The 18,908-nt window shown below is 38.6% G+C and overlaps 1 protein-coding gene across 2 annotated transcripts in view; it reads right to left on the reverse strand.

The window, feature by feature from the left end:
* The window catches only part of gabra3 (gamma-aminobutyric acid type A receptor subunit alpha3), a 253,492-nt gene that overhangs the window by 42,092 nt on the left and 192,492 nt on the right, over positions 1–18,908 (reverse strand). For both annotated transcript variants that reach the window (XM_055179776.2, XM_055179775.2), the window contains one exon: positions 9,947–10,099. In XM_055179776.2, the coding sequence (XP_055035751.2) occupies positions 9,947–10,099 (153 nt within the window). The remainder of the gene's footprint in view (positions 1–9,946; positions 10,100–18,908) is intronic.

Here is an 18,908-nt window from a genome sequence, read left to right on the forward strand (position 1 = left end):
TCAGGTCGGAGCCATCATGAGAGATCCGAGAAACTGGCAGCCATCCAGAACATATGGATTAAATATCAGTCTCAAAGTGCTGTTTGTCAGAAGATCTATCAGTCTTGAAATACAGTTTTCTTTGGAAGTCATTTCAATGATTTTAGTGGCCAGGTCAAACAGAAGTAAAAGTCTTTAAGGTTCTTCAAAGGATATTATAAAGATATATGTTTTTTCGGCATGATATTATCTGAGTTAGTCCTCCCTGATCTCACAGGAATTTGTACGTATTTTACAAGCTGGATAATTTGTATGAATTTGTCCCAACTCAATAAGCGCAAAAGCAAATTGTACAAAAACGTACAAATGTGGTCTTACGAATTAGCCACCTCATAAAATAAGTACAAACTGCAATGAGATTGTGTTGATTTGTCTTGTGTTTCTTTAAGGTTTCTGTTTTTTTACATTAGTCGGATTTTGGCCTATTTAGATCACAAGATAGAGAGCATCAAAATTCATGTGGCATCATTGGAAACTAAAAGAGTTTTCCCATAACATTATAGGACTGTAAAATAAACATTTCATGTAAAGAAAAAATGTCTGTCAGCTCTACAGGCAGTAGTTCGAGGGAAAGTCGCTGAGCTAAAACTGCTGGTTTAGTGTTTAGTGGAGACAGGTTTTGATGTGGCGTACACAACCTCCAGGCACTTTGGAAAACACTGCGTTTTGCGTGGCTTGTCTACCAACCCGCCCGCTCCATCGCGTCAGCGTTTAGCCTGCGGCCTAAGCCATGTGCTGCTTATCACGTTTGCAGACACTGTTGTGCAAGCTCTGTAGAATATCAATAAGGGTCCGCTCTGAAACTCATTAGTAGCTCTCGATTAGAGCCCACCAACATATCCATATTGAGTGTCGACAAGCAGAGAGACATCTGAGAACCTTGAAAAACAATGAATTTCCTTTGCAAATATTAAATGATAAGGCTTGCCTTTTTAAATATTTCTCACATTTATTGCAAATCAATTGCTCATTTACGGACAACTAGTAATATGCATACAATTATGCTGTCCTTGTAAAGTGTTTTATTTCATGTTCTTTCTGTTGATTGGTGAAGCGCATGAAGATATGGTTATAATTAATTCATAATGTAAATCCGTAACATTTTTACAATAAGGTTGCATTTATTAACATTAGTTTATACATTAGCTAACATGAACTAACAATGAACAATACTACCCCATTTATTAATCTTAGTTAATGTTAATTTCAGCATTTATTAAAGGTCACGTTCTTCCTGATCCCATTTTAAACCCTATTTAGTGTGTAATGTTGCTATAATAGCATAAATAATACCTGTAAAATGATAAAGCTCAAAGTTCACTGCCAGGCGATATATTTTCTTTAACAGAATTTGCCTTTCAAAGCCAACAGCCCTCTACGATTTAATGACGTAAATAGTAGAATTTTTGACTAAGCTCCGCCCACAGAAATATGTCAGTTGCCGGCTAAGCTAACGGCAAGCTAAGCTGTTGTCGAATCACAACACACTAAACAAACTACACAATCAGAACTCGATACGTATTTCTGAAGGAGGGACTTCATAGAACAAGAATCAGACCGTTTTGAGGACAGTGAAAACAGCGCTATACAAATACTATGTTTTTTTACAACTGAAACATAAACACGTGTTATATTGTGCACTGTAAACACAATCAAAGCTTCAAAAACACAGAAAGAACTGGACCTTTAATACCTTAATAACATTAGCTTATGCACAATGAACATTAAACATGGGCAAATGCATTAGCATTAACTATGATTATTAAATTGTAAGAAACTCTGAAAAATTCTGATATTGCTCATTGTAGCTTCATGTCAGCTAATGCATTTGCTAATGTTAACAAATGCAACCTTGTAATATGAGACTGAAAAATAAAAATGTTAAGTTATGTTTTGCATATTGAAAATTAAGTTTAATCTATAGTAGCAACCCTTATGTCATTATTTTAACAAAATGTTATTCTTTGTTGTCAGATTAGATCAACCATATAGTCGGATGTCAAAACCAAGTGCACGTCACAAACTATGAAAAATATAAAGTACAATCTCACCCAGCAAGATGTCCTCAAGTTTGTGTCGATGCAGCTGAGTTGGGGCGGAACAATGAGGCAAGATATTCTCTCTCTTGGTCACTCAAGGTTGCGAAAAAGTATTAATATAAGATACCAGTACAACATCAGAACGGGTTTTCAGCGGCTGGAAACAAAATCTTAAAAAAGTTACTTATTTTTCCGTTTCACGGGTGGAAGTGCTACAATAAATACGCAGGCACCGATCCCGTGGATGCTCCGGGACTCGACTCACCGAAATGGCCAAGCACATTTCCTCAATTGCTTCACATTTCGCATCTAAAACCATGCAGAAAACATGACCAAGCTGGTTTTCTTTTTTTGTTAAAGCGTTTGGGCGCTCCAGAGCATTTGTTGTTGCCAGGTAACCTCAGCATTGTTTAACGTTGTGACAAGCACCCACCGGTGGAATAAGAAACCGCGCCTATGAACATGCACGTTTGTTAAAAAACGTACATCTTATCCTTGTTTACATTTTTATGTAAAAATGCTACGGTAAAAACATGTTAATTGATTCACTCTAAAAAACATGTATTATTATTAGGAACACCTGTTCAATTTCTCATTAATGCAATTATCTAATCAACCAATCACATGGCAGTTCCTAAAATGCATTTAGTGGTGTGGTACTGGTCAAGACAATCTCCTGAACTCCAAACTGAATGTCAGAATGGGAAAGAAAGGTGATTTAAGCAATTTTGAGCGTGGCATGGTTGTTGGTGCCAGACGGGCCAGTCTGAGTATTTCACAATTTGCTCAGTTACTGGGATTTTCAAGCACAACCATTTCTAGGCTTTACAAAGAATGGTGTGAAAAGTGAAAAACATCCAGTATGCAGCAGTCCTGTGGGTGAAAATGGCTTGTTGATGCTAGACTGATTCAAGCTGATAGAAGAGCAACTTTGACTGAAATAACCACTCGTTACAACCGAGGTATGCAGCAAAGCATTTGTGAAGCCACAACATGCACAACCTTGAGGCGGATGGACTACAACAGCAGAAGACCCCACCGGGTACCACTCATCTCCACTACAAATAGGAAAACTAGGCTACAATTTGCATGAGCTCACCAAAATTGGAAAGTTGAAGACTGTAAAAATGTTGCCTGGTCTGATGAGTCTCGATTTCTGTTGAGACATTCAGATGGTAGAGTCAGAATTTGGTGGAAACAGAATGAGAACATGGATCCATCATGCCTTGTTACCACTGTGCAGGCTGGTGGTGGTGGTGTAATGATGTGGGGGAATAAAATAAAATGTAAAATTTTTAATGTAAGTAAAATGTGTGAATTACCACATATTTTATGGAGGAAATTTCTATAATATTTATCAGGATTATACATAATCAATATAAGATTAAAATATTGTTACAATTATGTTTTTTTTTCCATAAAACCTACTGTTTTTCTACAGTGCATGGTCATTGCAACCAGGAAGACTGAAGCATAAAATTCAAGAAGCTTCCCCAAGGCATTTTCTTTTTTTCCATTAAGTTATGTGGGCTTCCCAGCTCAGATGACATCTTCCTGTCATATTTCATATCAGCTAGACCTGCTCCTCCTGGGCATGTGTTTGCACTCCAAACAACGGCAGGCATCGGATCGCTGATTAGCCCGTGTGCACACTCTCCCGGCGGGAGACACTCGGGGTTGCCATGACACACTCTTCAACTCCTCTTCTCTGGCCAAGGTAAGCAGGAGGGAAGGATATGAAAAGAGAAGGACTGAGAGAAACAGTCACATGAGATGGAGTGGTGTTTCTAAGAGGACGCCTGGTGGGACTTCTTCGCATGAGAGCGGCGACCGGTTAATGATGCGATTCTTACCCAGAGAGTGAACGCTGATTAGTCACGTTTATAGACTCGAGACTCAACTTGGGTAATGTGAAATCAGTTGGATACAACCTCCCTCTTGTCTTTATGAAATGACATATGATATGATACTAATTACAGCACCATTCAACGCAGTCACAGCTTTCAACCGACACAAGGAAGAAAATTACGTCTCCATGTTTTTGGTTATGTGCCTCTTTGCTGTGTCCTTCAGAAGTGTTTACTTTAAAACACAGCTTAAATACTCCCCAGTTTATCTCCAATCTCAGTTTAATAGATATAGGAAACTATATATAAAAAACTATTTTTAGGATAATTTCCTAGAAAAGTGTAAACTGTGGCTCTATGCAGGGGAGGCAAACATTACACATTTGACAGCCAACTACTTGAATACACTTAATACACAGATCTCTTTTGCCTAGTTATGAATTTCACTTATTTAACCTCAAACTAATGCATTATATTCTGTTATGCCACAGGGCTGTTGAATGCTTCATTCATGATTGGTTGACTGACACATTTGTGCATTATTTGAGTTGCGCAAGAAATTAGTCCTACTTGCATGTCTTAAAATAAAACACCTGAACAATGTCTTATGGTGTGGTAACCGTTGTATAAGCGGATTAATTGACTCCGGTCTGTTGAATTATTCTGCTTTGCATAGTAGCGGCATTACCATCAAATAAAGGCAAAAATTTCCCCAAAATAACTTAAAAAACAGATATGCACAACAAACAATAAGATTATGTAAGATGTATTGGGGGTGTACACATCAAAGCTTTGAAAAGTCGCTGAAAATTTCTGAAGGTCACTGAATGCCAGCTGTTTTTTCAGCTGAGCGCTTTGGTAGCTGTGATACTTCTGCTTTGTTTATCAGTCGTTGTACGATCATGCGCCGGTTGGTTGTTGTGATATTTGTCCCGCCTTTCCTCCACTGTGATTGGACGGCCGTGTGAGAACTGACATTGATGAGCGAGATTTTCACCCAAAGTTGAATCTCGTTCGACTCTCTGTGCTCAGTGCCGAAAAAAAAACGCTAGCTGCTGGCTTATTTGAAAAACGCTGTGCTTGCTGAGGGCGTAAAAGCTTTGGTGTGCACGCCCCCTAAGCGTGGGTTCACACGCAGTGGCAAAATTGTGTCTACCACTTTTAGTTTGCCACTTGAACATTTTGAATGCATTCGCGCGTGTAGAGCGAAGTAAACGCGCTGAAAAAGCAAGCATTTGATGCGCGTCAGAGGCGAAATGCGCTTCTTGTGGGAGGGGAAAGTGCTATGCGGTTGTCTGTTTGCAAGATGGCTGATGTTGATCGTGCATTCATCGAGAGAGTTACCGGTTTGTAACTGGACACCTTATTATAGGGGGAAAATAGTTAACAAATTAGCGGGAATGCCGCGGGTTGTTAAACGTCAAGTGACTCAAAAGCGAAATGTGTATTTACAACTTACTGTACCAGGTTGCCCAATGTCCTCAGTGACACTCTTCCAAATGAGGTCCTTTTTATTCCTGTCTCTATAGAAATAAGAACTTGTGTCGTATAGCTCCGGGTGACTGCTCACAGACAATATCAAGCGTTTCTCCATGTTGAATGAGTAACTCCGGGCGGGGCTACTGATTGGTTAATGCGGCGCGAAAATCCGCGTTCAATTTTCAAGTTCAAATTTGTAAGTTCAAATTTTTCAACTCGGGCGTCAGACGCAAATTCGCGTGAAATGCAAAATGAACAAAAAGCACCATTCGCGCATACCGCGGCAGACGCTCAATTCACGCCATTTGCGCGAACTAGATTGGTGAATGAGGCGGAATCGCGTCTATCGCACCGCGCAAAACGCCTCATTCGCGCCGCGAGACCTCCGTCAACGCATCTTCACATTGACTTAACATTGAAATCACTCGTGCTTGACGCCTCTGCCGCGGCTGGTGTGAATGCAGCATAAGACAGCACAAAGTGCCAAATACATTTTTACTAAACATAATCTGAGTGCTGGTGTTGTTCTACATTCACCGTCAAAATGCTAAGGAGTTGTGGGTGGTTGCTAGGTTGTTGTGATGCAGTTGTCACTGTGCTCTGAGTGTTATGGTTATGGTTTAATACGTTTTTTATTATGGTTCATCTTTGAAATTTTTCATCTGCCATGTGCTCCTCTATAGGCCAGTGGTAGCATTGCTTTAGCAGCATAATTTATCATCAATTTATTGTATCATATCAAAAGATCATGGGTTGGAACTCAAGGAACATGCATACTGATAAAAATGTTTACCTTGTAATGCATTGTAATGTACTGTGGATAAAAGCATCAGAAAAATGCATAACTTAATCAGGAATAAATAAATAAATGAAAATAAAGAAATCATCTGTCATATAAAACGTATCAGTACACCTCTACTCAATAAGCTGCACAATTTAACATTTGCGGTACAAACAGTTATGTGTCAAAACAATCCCTATAGTATTAAAAACAGCAATAATAATGCTTGCTTTAGCAAACTAAGTATTGAACTATGAGTAAATATCTAAGACTGCGTAGGCTGAACACTAATTCTACCGAGTGTGCATTGAAGGCTGTGGGAGTGCAATGGATAATGGAGAGGGCGGTCAGCGAAAAATAAGGGGTTGAGGATGAAATATCACTGCACACCTGAGTGAGCTGCGCTGCATGCTTTGGCATTAGCTTTAAAAAATATAGAGTTAGCTCCAGTTAAAAAACAATAAAGAAAGCTAAGCGTAGAATTATGAAGAACAAGGAATAAAAGAGAGGACTGGAGGTGTACGATGGTGCCAAAGGCAGAAGAAGTAGAAGAAGAGAAAGGTATAATTCAATATTTACTGACGGTAAATACAAGCTGTAGAAACAGTAAGGATTTTGGAAGGTGACTGATGGGGCAATCTGAAGGATGAAGAGTCTGCAGAAGACTCTGTTTTAATATCTAGTGAGCTACAGTAATACTTTGCTGTCTAAAGTGCCTGCTTTCTAAAGCTGAATCCTAACCGAATTGGTAGCCAAACACAAACAGCAATCCTCACACGAAATGTCTCAGGACTTGCTATTGATTCCAATAAGCTAATGATGCAATACTTCAACAAGCCAATATAAACGTATTCCTAAATTGTATTAGGAACCTGCTGCAATGTCTTCTGGGATCAACATGATCTCACAAAGTTCTGTGGTATAGTCGCGGAATATTTTGCTCATTTATCCATGTCATTGTCACGGATCCCCGCATTTTTCCGTGTCCACACCAAAGACTTTCTTTTCAGTGTCAGTTTTAGGTATTGGTTACTTAATTGTTTTTCCTATTTTTAAACCATTGTCGCGTGGGTTTGGGTTAGGATGTCACTTTAACTATTGGTTTATACTATTTTTTTTAGGGTTTTAAAACAGTTGTCACCTGACGTTAGGGTTAGAGTTGGGTTTGTGTTAGGATGTCAGAAAATGGTAAGAAAATAGGAAAAACAACTGAGTAATCAATACATGAAACTGACACGGAAAAGAAAAATGCTGTAAAAATGGAGATCCGTGACAATGACACGGATAAATGAGCAAAATATTCTGTGACTATAACACGGAAATTCATGAGATCAGGTTGTCTGGGATGCATGTCTTCTCTGAAAAAGATACACGTGTTAATAAAGTAAAACCTGTCTTATAAGAAGGTGTAATGATACTCCATTGGAAAGTCCCTATAATGCTGTTTAGATACAGAGATAACTAGCTAGCTTGGTGGCTCTGACATTAAAACTTTAAGTGAAGGACAACTCAAATATTTATATAACGTGACATTCTAACAAATGTCACAGTTGTTCCCAAATGAAGAAACCGTGTTCAATGTGAAGTTTCTCATTAAAAAGAATAGCAAGAAATTCATAGTGCATAAAACAGATAATGAGCAAAATGACAATTAACATATAAGCTTTCTCAGGTCAGCAAAGCGAGCAGAATAAGAAAACGTAATTAGAACCAAAAAACAACTTTTACGTTTTCATCTTGAATGACCTCAAACCTGCACTGCAGGTATTTCCTACTGGATTCTGTCGAGTCGCTTTATTTCCATCCTTCAAATTTAAAATATGAAGTAGATTTCTTCCGCCATGGTGTTGAAGACTCGGCAGCGGTGAGAAGCGGCGCGGGAAACCTTGCCGCACTCTATCAGCCGATGTTGTCAATAAGGTCAGACTTTCATTTCATTCCAGAGCAGACAGCTGAAATCTTCGCATCATCAACAGTAACATCTTCAACAGTAATGCTGGCAGGATGAGCCCTGCATTGCACCTGATGCTCAGGCCTAGCAGACGAAGCCAGACATAACACAAGAAGCTCAATAAGCTAATAATCTCCTTATTTCAAATTTGATGTGAAAAGCCAGGCGTGTGTGTGTGTGTGTGTGTGTGAGGGGGGGTGTTTCAGGTCCGATACACTCGGGTTTATCTTTCTCTTTCTATCCCGCAAGAGGCCCGTCGGAATTACTTTCCACGACTTTATCTCATTACAAGTTTGGGTCCAACTAATCTGTAATTAATTAGGTACTTGCTTGGTGGCTGAGGTAATTACAAGTCAATCCTGTGATACTTACACAGTTTCAAAACAAAATCCATCACTGTCCAGCTGTAGGGCTGTTCAGTGACCGTGCTCACCCACGGGTTGGACAGGTTTGTAAAATGTGTGAAATTAAGCGCTTATACAGTACTTTCAAAGTACCTACACGAGAGCCGGTTCATGACCCTTCTGCCAATGCTACAGCGCCCAGTATAGGCTTGTTCGACTTCATACGGTGCCGCAAAAACCGACAGCCAGATGACGTCAAAGTACCACGAGAACAGTTAGAGAAATCGTACGAAGTTGAATTTCGTCTCGCTCTCACGGTACTTGGACCTCATCTGGCTGTCGGTTTTTGAGGCGCCACATAATGGCGAACAAGCCTATTGTAAAGCGCGCGAAGGGGAAGGGTGGATCTGTGGTGTGTGCATGAACTGACAGGAAGATTTTACACAGCCCTGCGCTGATTGGACCAGATGAACCGGGAGCGGAGGATTGTTGCCTACCTAATAACAAGCTCTAGGTGGTGGTAGAAGTGCGTTAATTTTCTTAAACAGTCTAATTTATGTTGTTCTATCGCAGCATAGTGTCGGTTTCAGTTAATATGATCAAAAAAATGCTTTAAGCTACAGTAGCCACCAGAGGACAAACACGTCATTGTCTGAAACAACATAGCTTCACTATGCTTTTCGAAAGGGAGGGGTGACCTAAAAGCTGAGCCATTGGTTGCAATACACAGTCTTACTGCTAGATGCCACTAAAAGTCCCACATTGCACCTTTAATACAAACTTCATGACCCCTTTAAACATGCATACTAGTTGCCAAAGCTACTTTCATACCCCATGCATTTATCTATATATTCAAACATTTTTACGTAGTAAATGTAGTCATTTCAAAGTAATTTTTATTTTTAGAAAGTGTCTCTTTTTTGTTCCCTTCAGAATGAATAATTTCCATTTAAAGCATGTATAAGGTTGTTAAACTCCTACAGAAAGTTACAGAAATGCTAAACAGGTGAATAACCTTTAACCTCTGTCACTTTGTAAATGTTAAAAGCAAGTTCAAATTTAAGCATTGTACTACAAAGTGCAATAAGAAAACCAAAGACATAAGAATCTTTGTAATTTATAAAACTATACATTCAACAATAAGCAATCATCTTCAAAGAGATATATATTTAAAATTTAAGCACATTTTTTAACCTTGAAACCATCAAGCATTTCCCAAAGTTTATATGAACCCTGTAAACTTTGGTGCAAAACACAAATCCCTGGTGCTCTCATTTACTGAATGCTTCCTGTTGTTTTGTAATAATAGATGAAAACAATACAAAAACCTAAAAACGCATTTCTACAAATGTACAAGGCACAGCGGCATGGTTTAATGTAGCCTCATCATTTAAACAGCATTGTGTGCTGGATTATTTGCAGAGTGCATGTGCACATCAATAAACAAAAAGGGAAAAAACCCTCACCAAAGACTGTGCGTGCCGGCACGGACTCGCGATTCAGCCAGAAGGACACCTGTGATAGGATGACGGTCATTATGCAGGGGAGATACGTCTGGATCACAAAATAGCCAATTTTCCTTTTCAAATGGAAATACGTTGTCATCACCACGTATTCTCCTGTAAAAGAAATGATAAAAAAAGACCAAAAGAGACAGAATGAATAATTGACGTCTCACCGACTGAAATATTCAGAATTTTATTTACGAACGATCATGTGCGCAGAAGAAAACATTGTCTCGGTGAGGGAGGCTAACAGATTGCATCTTGTATATAACAGCATCCATGTATAAAGCCTGGAGTGTTTTCCAGTTTGGTTGGGGGAGATTGGATGTCTTGCATTAGCAGCGGGAAGGAAGTGACAGACAATTGCTCAATCCCAACATTCACCTCTTCATGAACTTCTGATGGGCCATGAGGGGCTGTAATTATGTCATTAACACCAGAGAGGCTGAAAAGCCAGCTTGCAGTGCTGTCGACTTCTCATAATTTGCTTTCAAAATTTTGATAATTTTCAAGAACTTCCCTACTGAAATAAAGAGAAAATTGTATCGCAGACAATAAAATGAATAAACCATAAAAACATTTATTTACATCTGACATCATTCTTCCTAAACATCTCTCTCTGTGCCACATGAAAAGAAAGTCACATGGGTTTGAAAAGATACGAGCGCACGAGTAAATAATTACACAATTGTTCGTTTTTGGGTCAGCTATCCCTTTAAAAAAATACTAGAAGCTGAACAACAGCCTTTTAATTGAGTCAATATTCTCTCATTGCACTGGGAAGCAGAGCAGAGGACAATTAAAATGACAAAATGAGGAACAAACAGATGCTTCTTGTGCTCTACAAACAGGAGAACATTTGTCTTTTCCATTTCAGCTGAGGGAGACGGTGAATTGCGTCTCATCCACAGGCACGAACACAAAATTATCGTAAACCAGGGACTATCTGAACGCATCTTAATATTATCTCCAAATGATCACTGTCTTGACAAATGGCTTTTATTAATGCAGCATTGCTGTTCATTGTGAGCAATCAAAAACGGTTTAATCTGGCAACATAGAATGATTTGCACAAAACTATTCTCCAACACGCCGCTCTATTTAATAGCAATTGCTGACTGTCAATCTTACAGTGCTAAAATATGAATAGAGCAGCAGAATACTCTGTTGTGGTTCTCAGGGGTTAAAGGTCACCACTGCAATCAGACCCTCAGATCGAGTGTTCAGAGCTCAATCACAGCTTAAAATTGTTGATTCAAAAACAAAACAAAAACCTTGAGTGGTGTAGATCACAGTGGCAGAGGGGCGGAAAGAAACAATTTTCATCATGTGCTTTAAATTCACTTTGTTCCTGATATTATTTCCATGATTTTAAAGTTTCCACGCAGAAACGTAATGGTTTGGGTATACTTTAAAATAATTTTCTGTTAACATTAGTAAAAGCTAAAATTAGCTAAGATGAATACATTTTTTTATTGTTAGTTCATGTTAGCTAAATCATTAACTTATTATAGCAAATCGTCGCTGTCCGATGAAAACCATGTATGTCCATTTTGCAGATTTTTAGATTTTTCAATGGATTGAATGTCCAGGTTCATTTCCGTATACAGTATGCTTCACATATCTAAATGGCCAATGAAAAGTTGTGAAATCATGTCATCTGATTTTCACGTATATCCATTTGGTGTCTAAGCTGTCAATCACGCCGCGTATCTCCCTCCCTATGTAAGCATCTCGACGGTCTTGTGAAGTTTCATTGAAGCTCAGCACTGGATAGCCGAATAAACACAGCCTGGTGAGACAATGGCTTTCCTTCATCGAGGTAAACGTTTCCCCTGTGACGCCAGACGTATATCTATGAGTGACATGCGGTAGGATGTGCAAACAAAGTATCTGTCTAGCATTACCATGTTAGTGTATTGATTCATTGACCCTTTATAGTTTGCAAGAGACATTTAATAAATGTATAATTAATATTAAAGAAACTAAGCGTATAGAGTATCTAAACCCTAAACCAACTTTTTTAGTTAATGATCTGTAAGAATGATGCTTTATTAGTGCTGTTCATTGATTTTAGTAAGTTTTTTGAAATTTGGATATAAAGTGTTTCAATGCTACAATATATGGTGTAAAAACGTCTGAGTGCTGCCCTCTTCAGGTTGAACGGTGGCTACTGCAGTTGAATTTTCCTATTGGATGTTGGGTCCAAAAAATATGTCGTGACGTAAGCAGGTTCAGGCTCACCACGCCCTTGTTACGATCTCACCACACACTTGGTACAAGCTTAGTTCGTCCCCTCTATCTCCGTTGGGATCCGCCCACTTTTCTTGCATTTTTCAAATATTGCCAGTGGGTGGAGTCAGGCTCTGACCAGGGGTTTAGTTACGCTTTAATAAACTAAGACGTAGGCTATTTAATAAACTGAGCGTATTCATCTGTCAATATGAAACGCGACTTGGCCATTCTAATTAATGATCGGAAGAACGCGTATCGACCACTGTAGCTGTAAAATATGCAAGTATGTCCATTTAAATTCAATTTTGGTCAAATGTGGATTATATCATTACACTGGCAAGTATATGGTTACATGTAAACATGCCGTACCAAGTATGACAACGCTACATTCAACTGCTTTTGAAATACGGTGTTTTTTTCATCTCCTGAAAAGTAACCATTTTGGACATACGTGAGTTTCATCGGGAAGCGACGAAATGCAACCTAACTGTAAAGTGTTACAAATATTTTGGTTCATATTTAACTCATTAAATGTTAAATGTGTTTTAATATACAAACATACAAGTCACTTAAATCGAGAATAAATATGGAATTTTATGGTTACTTACATTTTGGTGACAACCTTTACAATGCACCAGTTGGGGTGGCACGATATTAAAGAATAATGCAATATGCAGTCACTTTCTACATCATGCTATATACAATATGCGATCTGATAAGATGTTTGCACAATTATAACTTTATTAAAACATATAAAGAGTTCAGATGCAAAAGCTGCTAACAATGCCACCTCTGTGAACAAAGAGATAATGATTGAAACCGAATGCTTTTGATGCATACTATAGATTCATCAAATACTTCTGCATTAAATACGCTTAATCCGACCTCAGGCTATTCAGTAATGCTGGTTTTTAGGCAGAAACCATTAAGAGTCTGATAAAAAAATGCCAATTAACAAGAAATCATGCCAGACGCAGTTGGCAGGTTTTGCATCTAAACTCTTTATAAGAATTGAAAAGTATGTAACAAACATACGTTTTACATATTTCCTGTTCATTGATCATCTTTCACATGTATGAACACACACTAACAATCATGTGACAGTTTCTCTATTAAAATTTTGACTGTACCCAACCTAATTAAAGTCATTCAGTCATGCACATCTGCTATATTACAATAACGTCTGTATTTTGCGCTGTCCTACATGGGTGCTTAAAAATTTTAACATTCTGTTTAAAGGGGACATTTCACAAGACTTTTTAGGGGGCAAATAAATGAAGAGTTTCGTTGCAAAACGAGATAAATCCATTTTTTTACATTTTTGTCAAAACATGTTTATTATTATGTTATCATGTTATTATTTTTGTTTTATGGTGCTACTTAGCTGTATTTTTCAAGTTATGAAGGTTTTAATCAAAACAAACCAACTGCAGTTGCATTGAAATTAATTGGAATGCACAACCAAAAAACGAGATTTCTGAACAATTAAAAAAACGGTGGTTATCTCGTTTTGCAACAAAACTCTTCAAATATATATGTGAAGTTCTAGCTCAAAAAATCATATAGATAATTTATTATAACATGTTCAAATTGCGACTTTGTAGGTGTGAGCAAAAATTAGCAGTTTTTTGGTGCGTCCTTTTAAATGCAAATGAGCTGATCTCTGCGCTAAATGGCAGTGCTGTGGTTGGATAGTGCAGATTAAGGGGCGGTATTATCCCCTTCTGATATCACAAGGGGAGCCAAATTTTAATGACCTATATTTGCACATGCTTGTGGAGATTGGTTTACCAAAACTAAGTTACAGGGTTGCCCTTTTTCACATTTTCTAGGTTGATAAAAGCACTGGGGACCCAATTTTAGCACTTAAACATGAAAAAAGGCTCATGATATGCCACCTTTAAAGCATAAAAAATAATGTCCAACACTGATTTTCCTCTTTCTGGGGTCGATTTCATATCTCTTTAATTGTCACTTGCGCACACACACTTTTCTCATGCACTCACACAAGAAAGTGTTTCCGGTTTCACGGAGGTCACGTGACCCCAATACCTGTGACAGAAAGCAATCGATAAAGTTGCAGCTTGCAAAACAGCCTAGATAAATTACTTTACAAACAGGCAAAAATTGAATTTGTAAGCATGAGGCTGGAAGAAAAAAATCAGAGTGGGAAGCAAGCAAAATTAATTAATTCAGGTTGTCAGGTGCAGAAAGAGAGATTTCGTAAAGGAAACGCTGGTGAACATGGGTAGAATTACAGATTCATGCATATAAACAAACACTGCTAAAGATCAAAACTGTGCACTGCAAATTCTGACAGAAAGAGGCAGATGTTTTTTTCTACTCTTTAAACCCTTTAAAAGGGTGACTGCATAATTCAATATCAATACAGCTATTTGGTTTTGGTTTGGTTTCGAAACTGTGCCAAAAAGCTTGTGCTTATTTTGACAGTATGATTAATCACTTATTGAATTGCAGGAAATGCTACACATGCTGTCAGTTAAGTTTTACATTTTAAAAGCATTAGATAAAATGAGTGTAATGTGCTTATGATTTCTTTATTGTCTAGGATTTACACTCTGCAAAAATAATAAAGGTACGAAAGCTGTCACTGGGATGGTACCTTTAAAAAGGTCCTAATACCATTTAGGTATAGAAATGTACCTTTGAGATACCAGTATGTACCTCTAAAGTACAAACGGGTACGTTCTTGAAAAGATACTGCTCCAGTCAAAAGTTTTGTATATTCATGTACCTTTTTTAAGAGTGCTAAATCATTTTTTATTTAGCTCTACAATTTTTTAAAGGGGACATTTCACAAGACTTTTTTAAGATGTCAAATAAATCTTTGATGTCCCCAGAGTATATATGTGAAATTCTAGCTCAAAATACCATATAGATAATTTATTATAACATGTTAAAATTGCCACTTTGTGGGTGTGAGCAAAAATATGCCATTTTGGGTGTGTCCTTTTAAATGCAAATGAGCTGATCTCTGCACTAAATGGCAGTGTCATGGTTCTATAGTGGGATTAAGGGGCGGTTTTATCCCCTTCTGACATCACAAGGAGAGCCAAATTCTAATGACCTATTTTTACATGCTTGCAGGGAATTACTAGGTTTGACTTTTTCACATTTTTCTAGGTTGATACAAGCACCGGGGACCCAATTATAGCACTTAAACATGGAAAAAGTCAGATGATATGTCCCTTTTAAATGGGGTGGTCAGGGAGTGGCCAGGGGTACTTTAGGGGGTCCATAGTCCATGAAAGAAAACAATGTGTAACCATGTATCAAAACAGCATGAATGAATCTCATATTCACTGATTAGGCCTACTTCACATTAACCCACATTAGATAAATATTCCTTACTGCATGCATTACTAGATCTAAAAATAATGAAAGAGTGAATTTTAAACTTGTCTAGTTCTCACATCTGTTTTACTGTCTGTTAAAGAAACAAAGTTATTATTATATTATATCTCATATTAACTGCAGTAATTGATAAACCTTAAACATACTTCAAATAGCAGAGAACAAAGGATTTTTGGAAAAAAGTAATTTATTTCAAAGTAAATATGGAATAATCTTTTTTTACGAAGTTACAGCAGTTACTCATCCCAGATTTCCACCGACTGCGGAACGGCGGCGGAGTCAATCGGTTTCCATTCAAGTCAATGTGTGTATTTCCACTGACTGCATTCCGAATACGTCACAGCTCCGGCCATCCGCAGCCCTCCGGAACAAATACGCAGAGCTTCTATTTTTGACGGATGCCGGACAGCTCCGCAGGGCGGAGCCATGACTATATCGCGTGATCATACCTGAATTCGCGAGATCTCATGTTGTGATCTGGGCTGGTCCAGCAAAACGTCATAATTTAACGTCCTAATGGGCGGAGACAAAACTAGATATCATGCGATCATCATGTGAATTTGCGAGACCTCGTGGGTCCTCGTCATTTCAGCACGCAGCCGCTCTGCAACAAATACGGAACTGGTGGGTATTGGTGGATGGCAGAGTGCGGAGCAGTAACGCAGCGGAGCCGATCTGCAGCCGCTCTGCAGTTGGTGGAAATCCGGGGTCAGTCAGAAGCAGTGAATGATTTTCTCTTCTTCTTTTGTTATTTAAATAAATTTAATGACAGAGACTTCAACAGGTTAGGCTTATTATAAGACAGAATGCAATAAAATGTTTATTTGACATACTGTAACCAGTTGTTTACTATGATACTCTCTAAGGGGCCAATCACACCAAATGCACTTTAAAGGCACAACCACCGATTCAGCTGTCTTGTCAATCAAATATTGAAGCGTGAGCGCTCTTTTGCTGTTAAGTGTCATATTAGCAGAAACTTTAAAAAGAGGACGCTTGCTCTGACCTTGTTTGAGGATGAGAGGTGCACAAACACGCAGAGATTAAGCGAGTGGTGTCCGGTTCTTCAAAGCAACTGTAAACTTCCCTCACCACAACGTAAGGCCCGCCTCTCCCCTCAATTGAACAATGGAAAGATGCGAATGATGTCGCCTGCTTTTCCACTCTCAGCGCTCCTTCAAAAACGTGTGCTGCGACCGGCGGCAAAAACCACAAGGCGTTCGGCACGCATAAACAGCGCGCATACGCTCACTACCCATAGAACAGGGGTCTCAAACTCAAATTGGCTTGGGGCCATTTCTGAAATTGACATTTCATCGGAGGGCCGCAGGGATATTTTAAGGTTAAAAAAAGTACAATATTTCTGTAAATGTACTGTTTAAATTCTATTATATAATGTATAATAATAGCAGTGGTTTTTATCTTTTAAATTTACATTTCATATAAGTAAATCATTTCTTAACCTTCTCTTTAATAACTAAGGCCTATTAAAACCTTGCACTAAACTAACAAATACAATTTCTTTATACATTTATAAACTATTATAAAAAATTACCATCAGTAAGTGTTTGTGTTTTGATTTATTTTGGATTGTTTTCAGTCATAATATTGACTTTATTATGTTCCATCTTTGTTATTCCACAGTTTTAATGAATTTGCTATTATATGTGGAAAAATATGAATAAGTGAAAGTGATTCTAAAACTTTTAAATGGGTAGTCAATGTTACATAAGCTAATAAACAGAAAAAAATTATAATACTGCTCTGTGTAATTGCATAGTAAGCTACATAATAATATATTATACTTCATAATAGCAGTACATACTTTTATCCTCTGTATGTTCCTCCTCATCTTTTCTCTTTTCTTAACCTGGGCACTTTGATGGCTCTTTTTCTTAACTGTAGTTTATGTGTTGGATTACATCTACGGCTCTGCCTCATATATGCGATGTCTCCAGAAGGTGACTTGTTGATGTGAACCCATAGACTGTAAAAAAGATGGAGGACGCCTGTTCGATCTCTTCCATTGGTGAAAGTGAAGCCGCAAGTGTCCCGATATGGCGCTGACATCTTGGGTCTTGAGTCTGCGCAATAGCGATTTCGGGACCAGTCCTGCGCAGTAGTGAGCAGGAAGGGAAGGCGAAGTCAAAACCCCGCCCTCGCTCTCGTAGAATGCGCATATCACACGATATCACAGCTGTCAATCATGACGTGACACCACCGTTTTTATATCATTAAATAACTAACTAAACACAAACCTATTTTAAAAACAAACACTTACATCATTTTACATCAGCGCGATAAAAACTACAGTAAATGACAGAAACCAGCTTTGGAAAAAAGATAATTGAAGTGTAATTAATTTTTTTAGTTGGTCTCAAGTCCCATTGAATAACATGGGGAGGCGGGCTTTATGACCTATACTGGGACCAGTCACTGGGGGGCGATCAAGACGTTTTGGTTTCACTTTTCAGGGCTTGTGCGGCACGCTTGTGTGAACCCCACAGCGGCTCTTCTCCGAGTAACAGCTGATATCCACCCGGAAGTAACAAATCCTCTCTGGACAAACACTGCAAAGTCCCGACCAGATTAACTGATTGCATGATATTATTGACGCGAGGTTCAGATGAGGAACTAAAGTCCGATCACGCATTCTGCTATCCTCGCAATCACGGAGCGCGTGCGGCTCATGGTTGCGTAGCAACGGGTGAGGCCACGCCACGGAGCGCAACTTCCGCTCCCGAGCACTTTAGAAAGTAAAAAATGCCTTGACTCGTTTTAACACGCGTTGTTAGACGCGAGATGTGAATGAACCCTTTAAATTAAAAATGAAACGAATATGAAACAAAGTAAATAAAAATCTTTCTGCGGCCCAGATTATGTTATATTGTTGGAAAGGTGCCGCGGGCCGCAGAGAGGGGGAGGGCGGGCCGCAAATGGCCCGCGGGCCGGGAGTTTGAGACCACTGCCATAGAATATCATTCAAAAAAGACGCCTGCAACTGCCATAAACACGTTTGGTGTGACTGGTCCCTAAGACAGCTATTTTGACATATGAGGATTTGTCTGTTTAAGCCAAAAAGACACGAACATGAACTCATTTAAGCTGTAACTGTGCACGCACGCTATCAATAAGAAAGATGCGTGCCGCTTTATCAAGTTCAAGGCAACTGTAAAGTCCAACTAACAATCATACAGTAGCCTATAAAAATCACTTCAAGAATAAAAAAACACGCCGTTGCGTTTTTTTGTAAAAACAGTGCAATAAGAAAGCCAATTTTAGACTTTATTCAGTCCACAGAAAGACAATTACT

Source organism: Misgurnus anguillicaudatus, chromosome 9 (assembly GCF_027580225.2).
Source record: "Misgurnus anguillicaudatus chromosome 9, ASM2758022v2, whole genome shotgun sequence".
In the NCBI taxonomy this organism is placed as follows: Eukaryota; Metazoa; Chordata; class Actinopteri; order Cypriniformes; family Cobitidae; genus Misgurnus; species Misgurnus anguillicaudatus.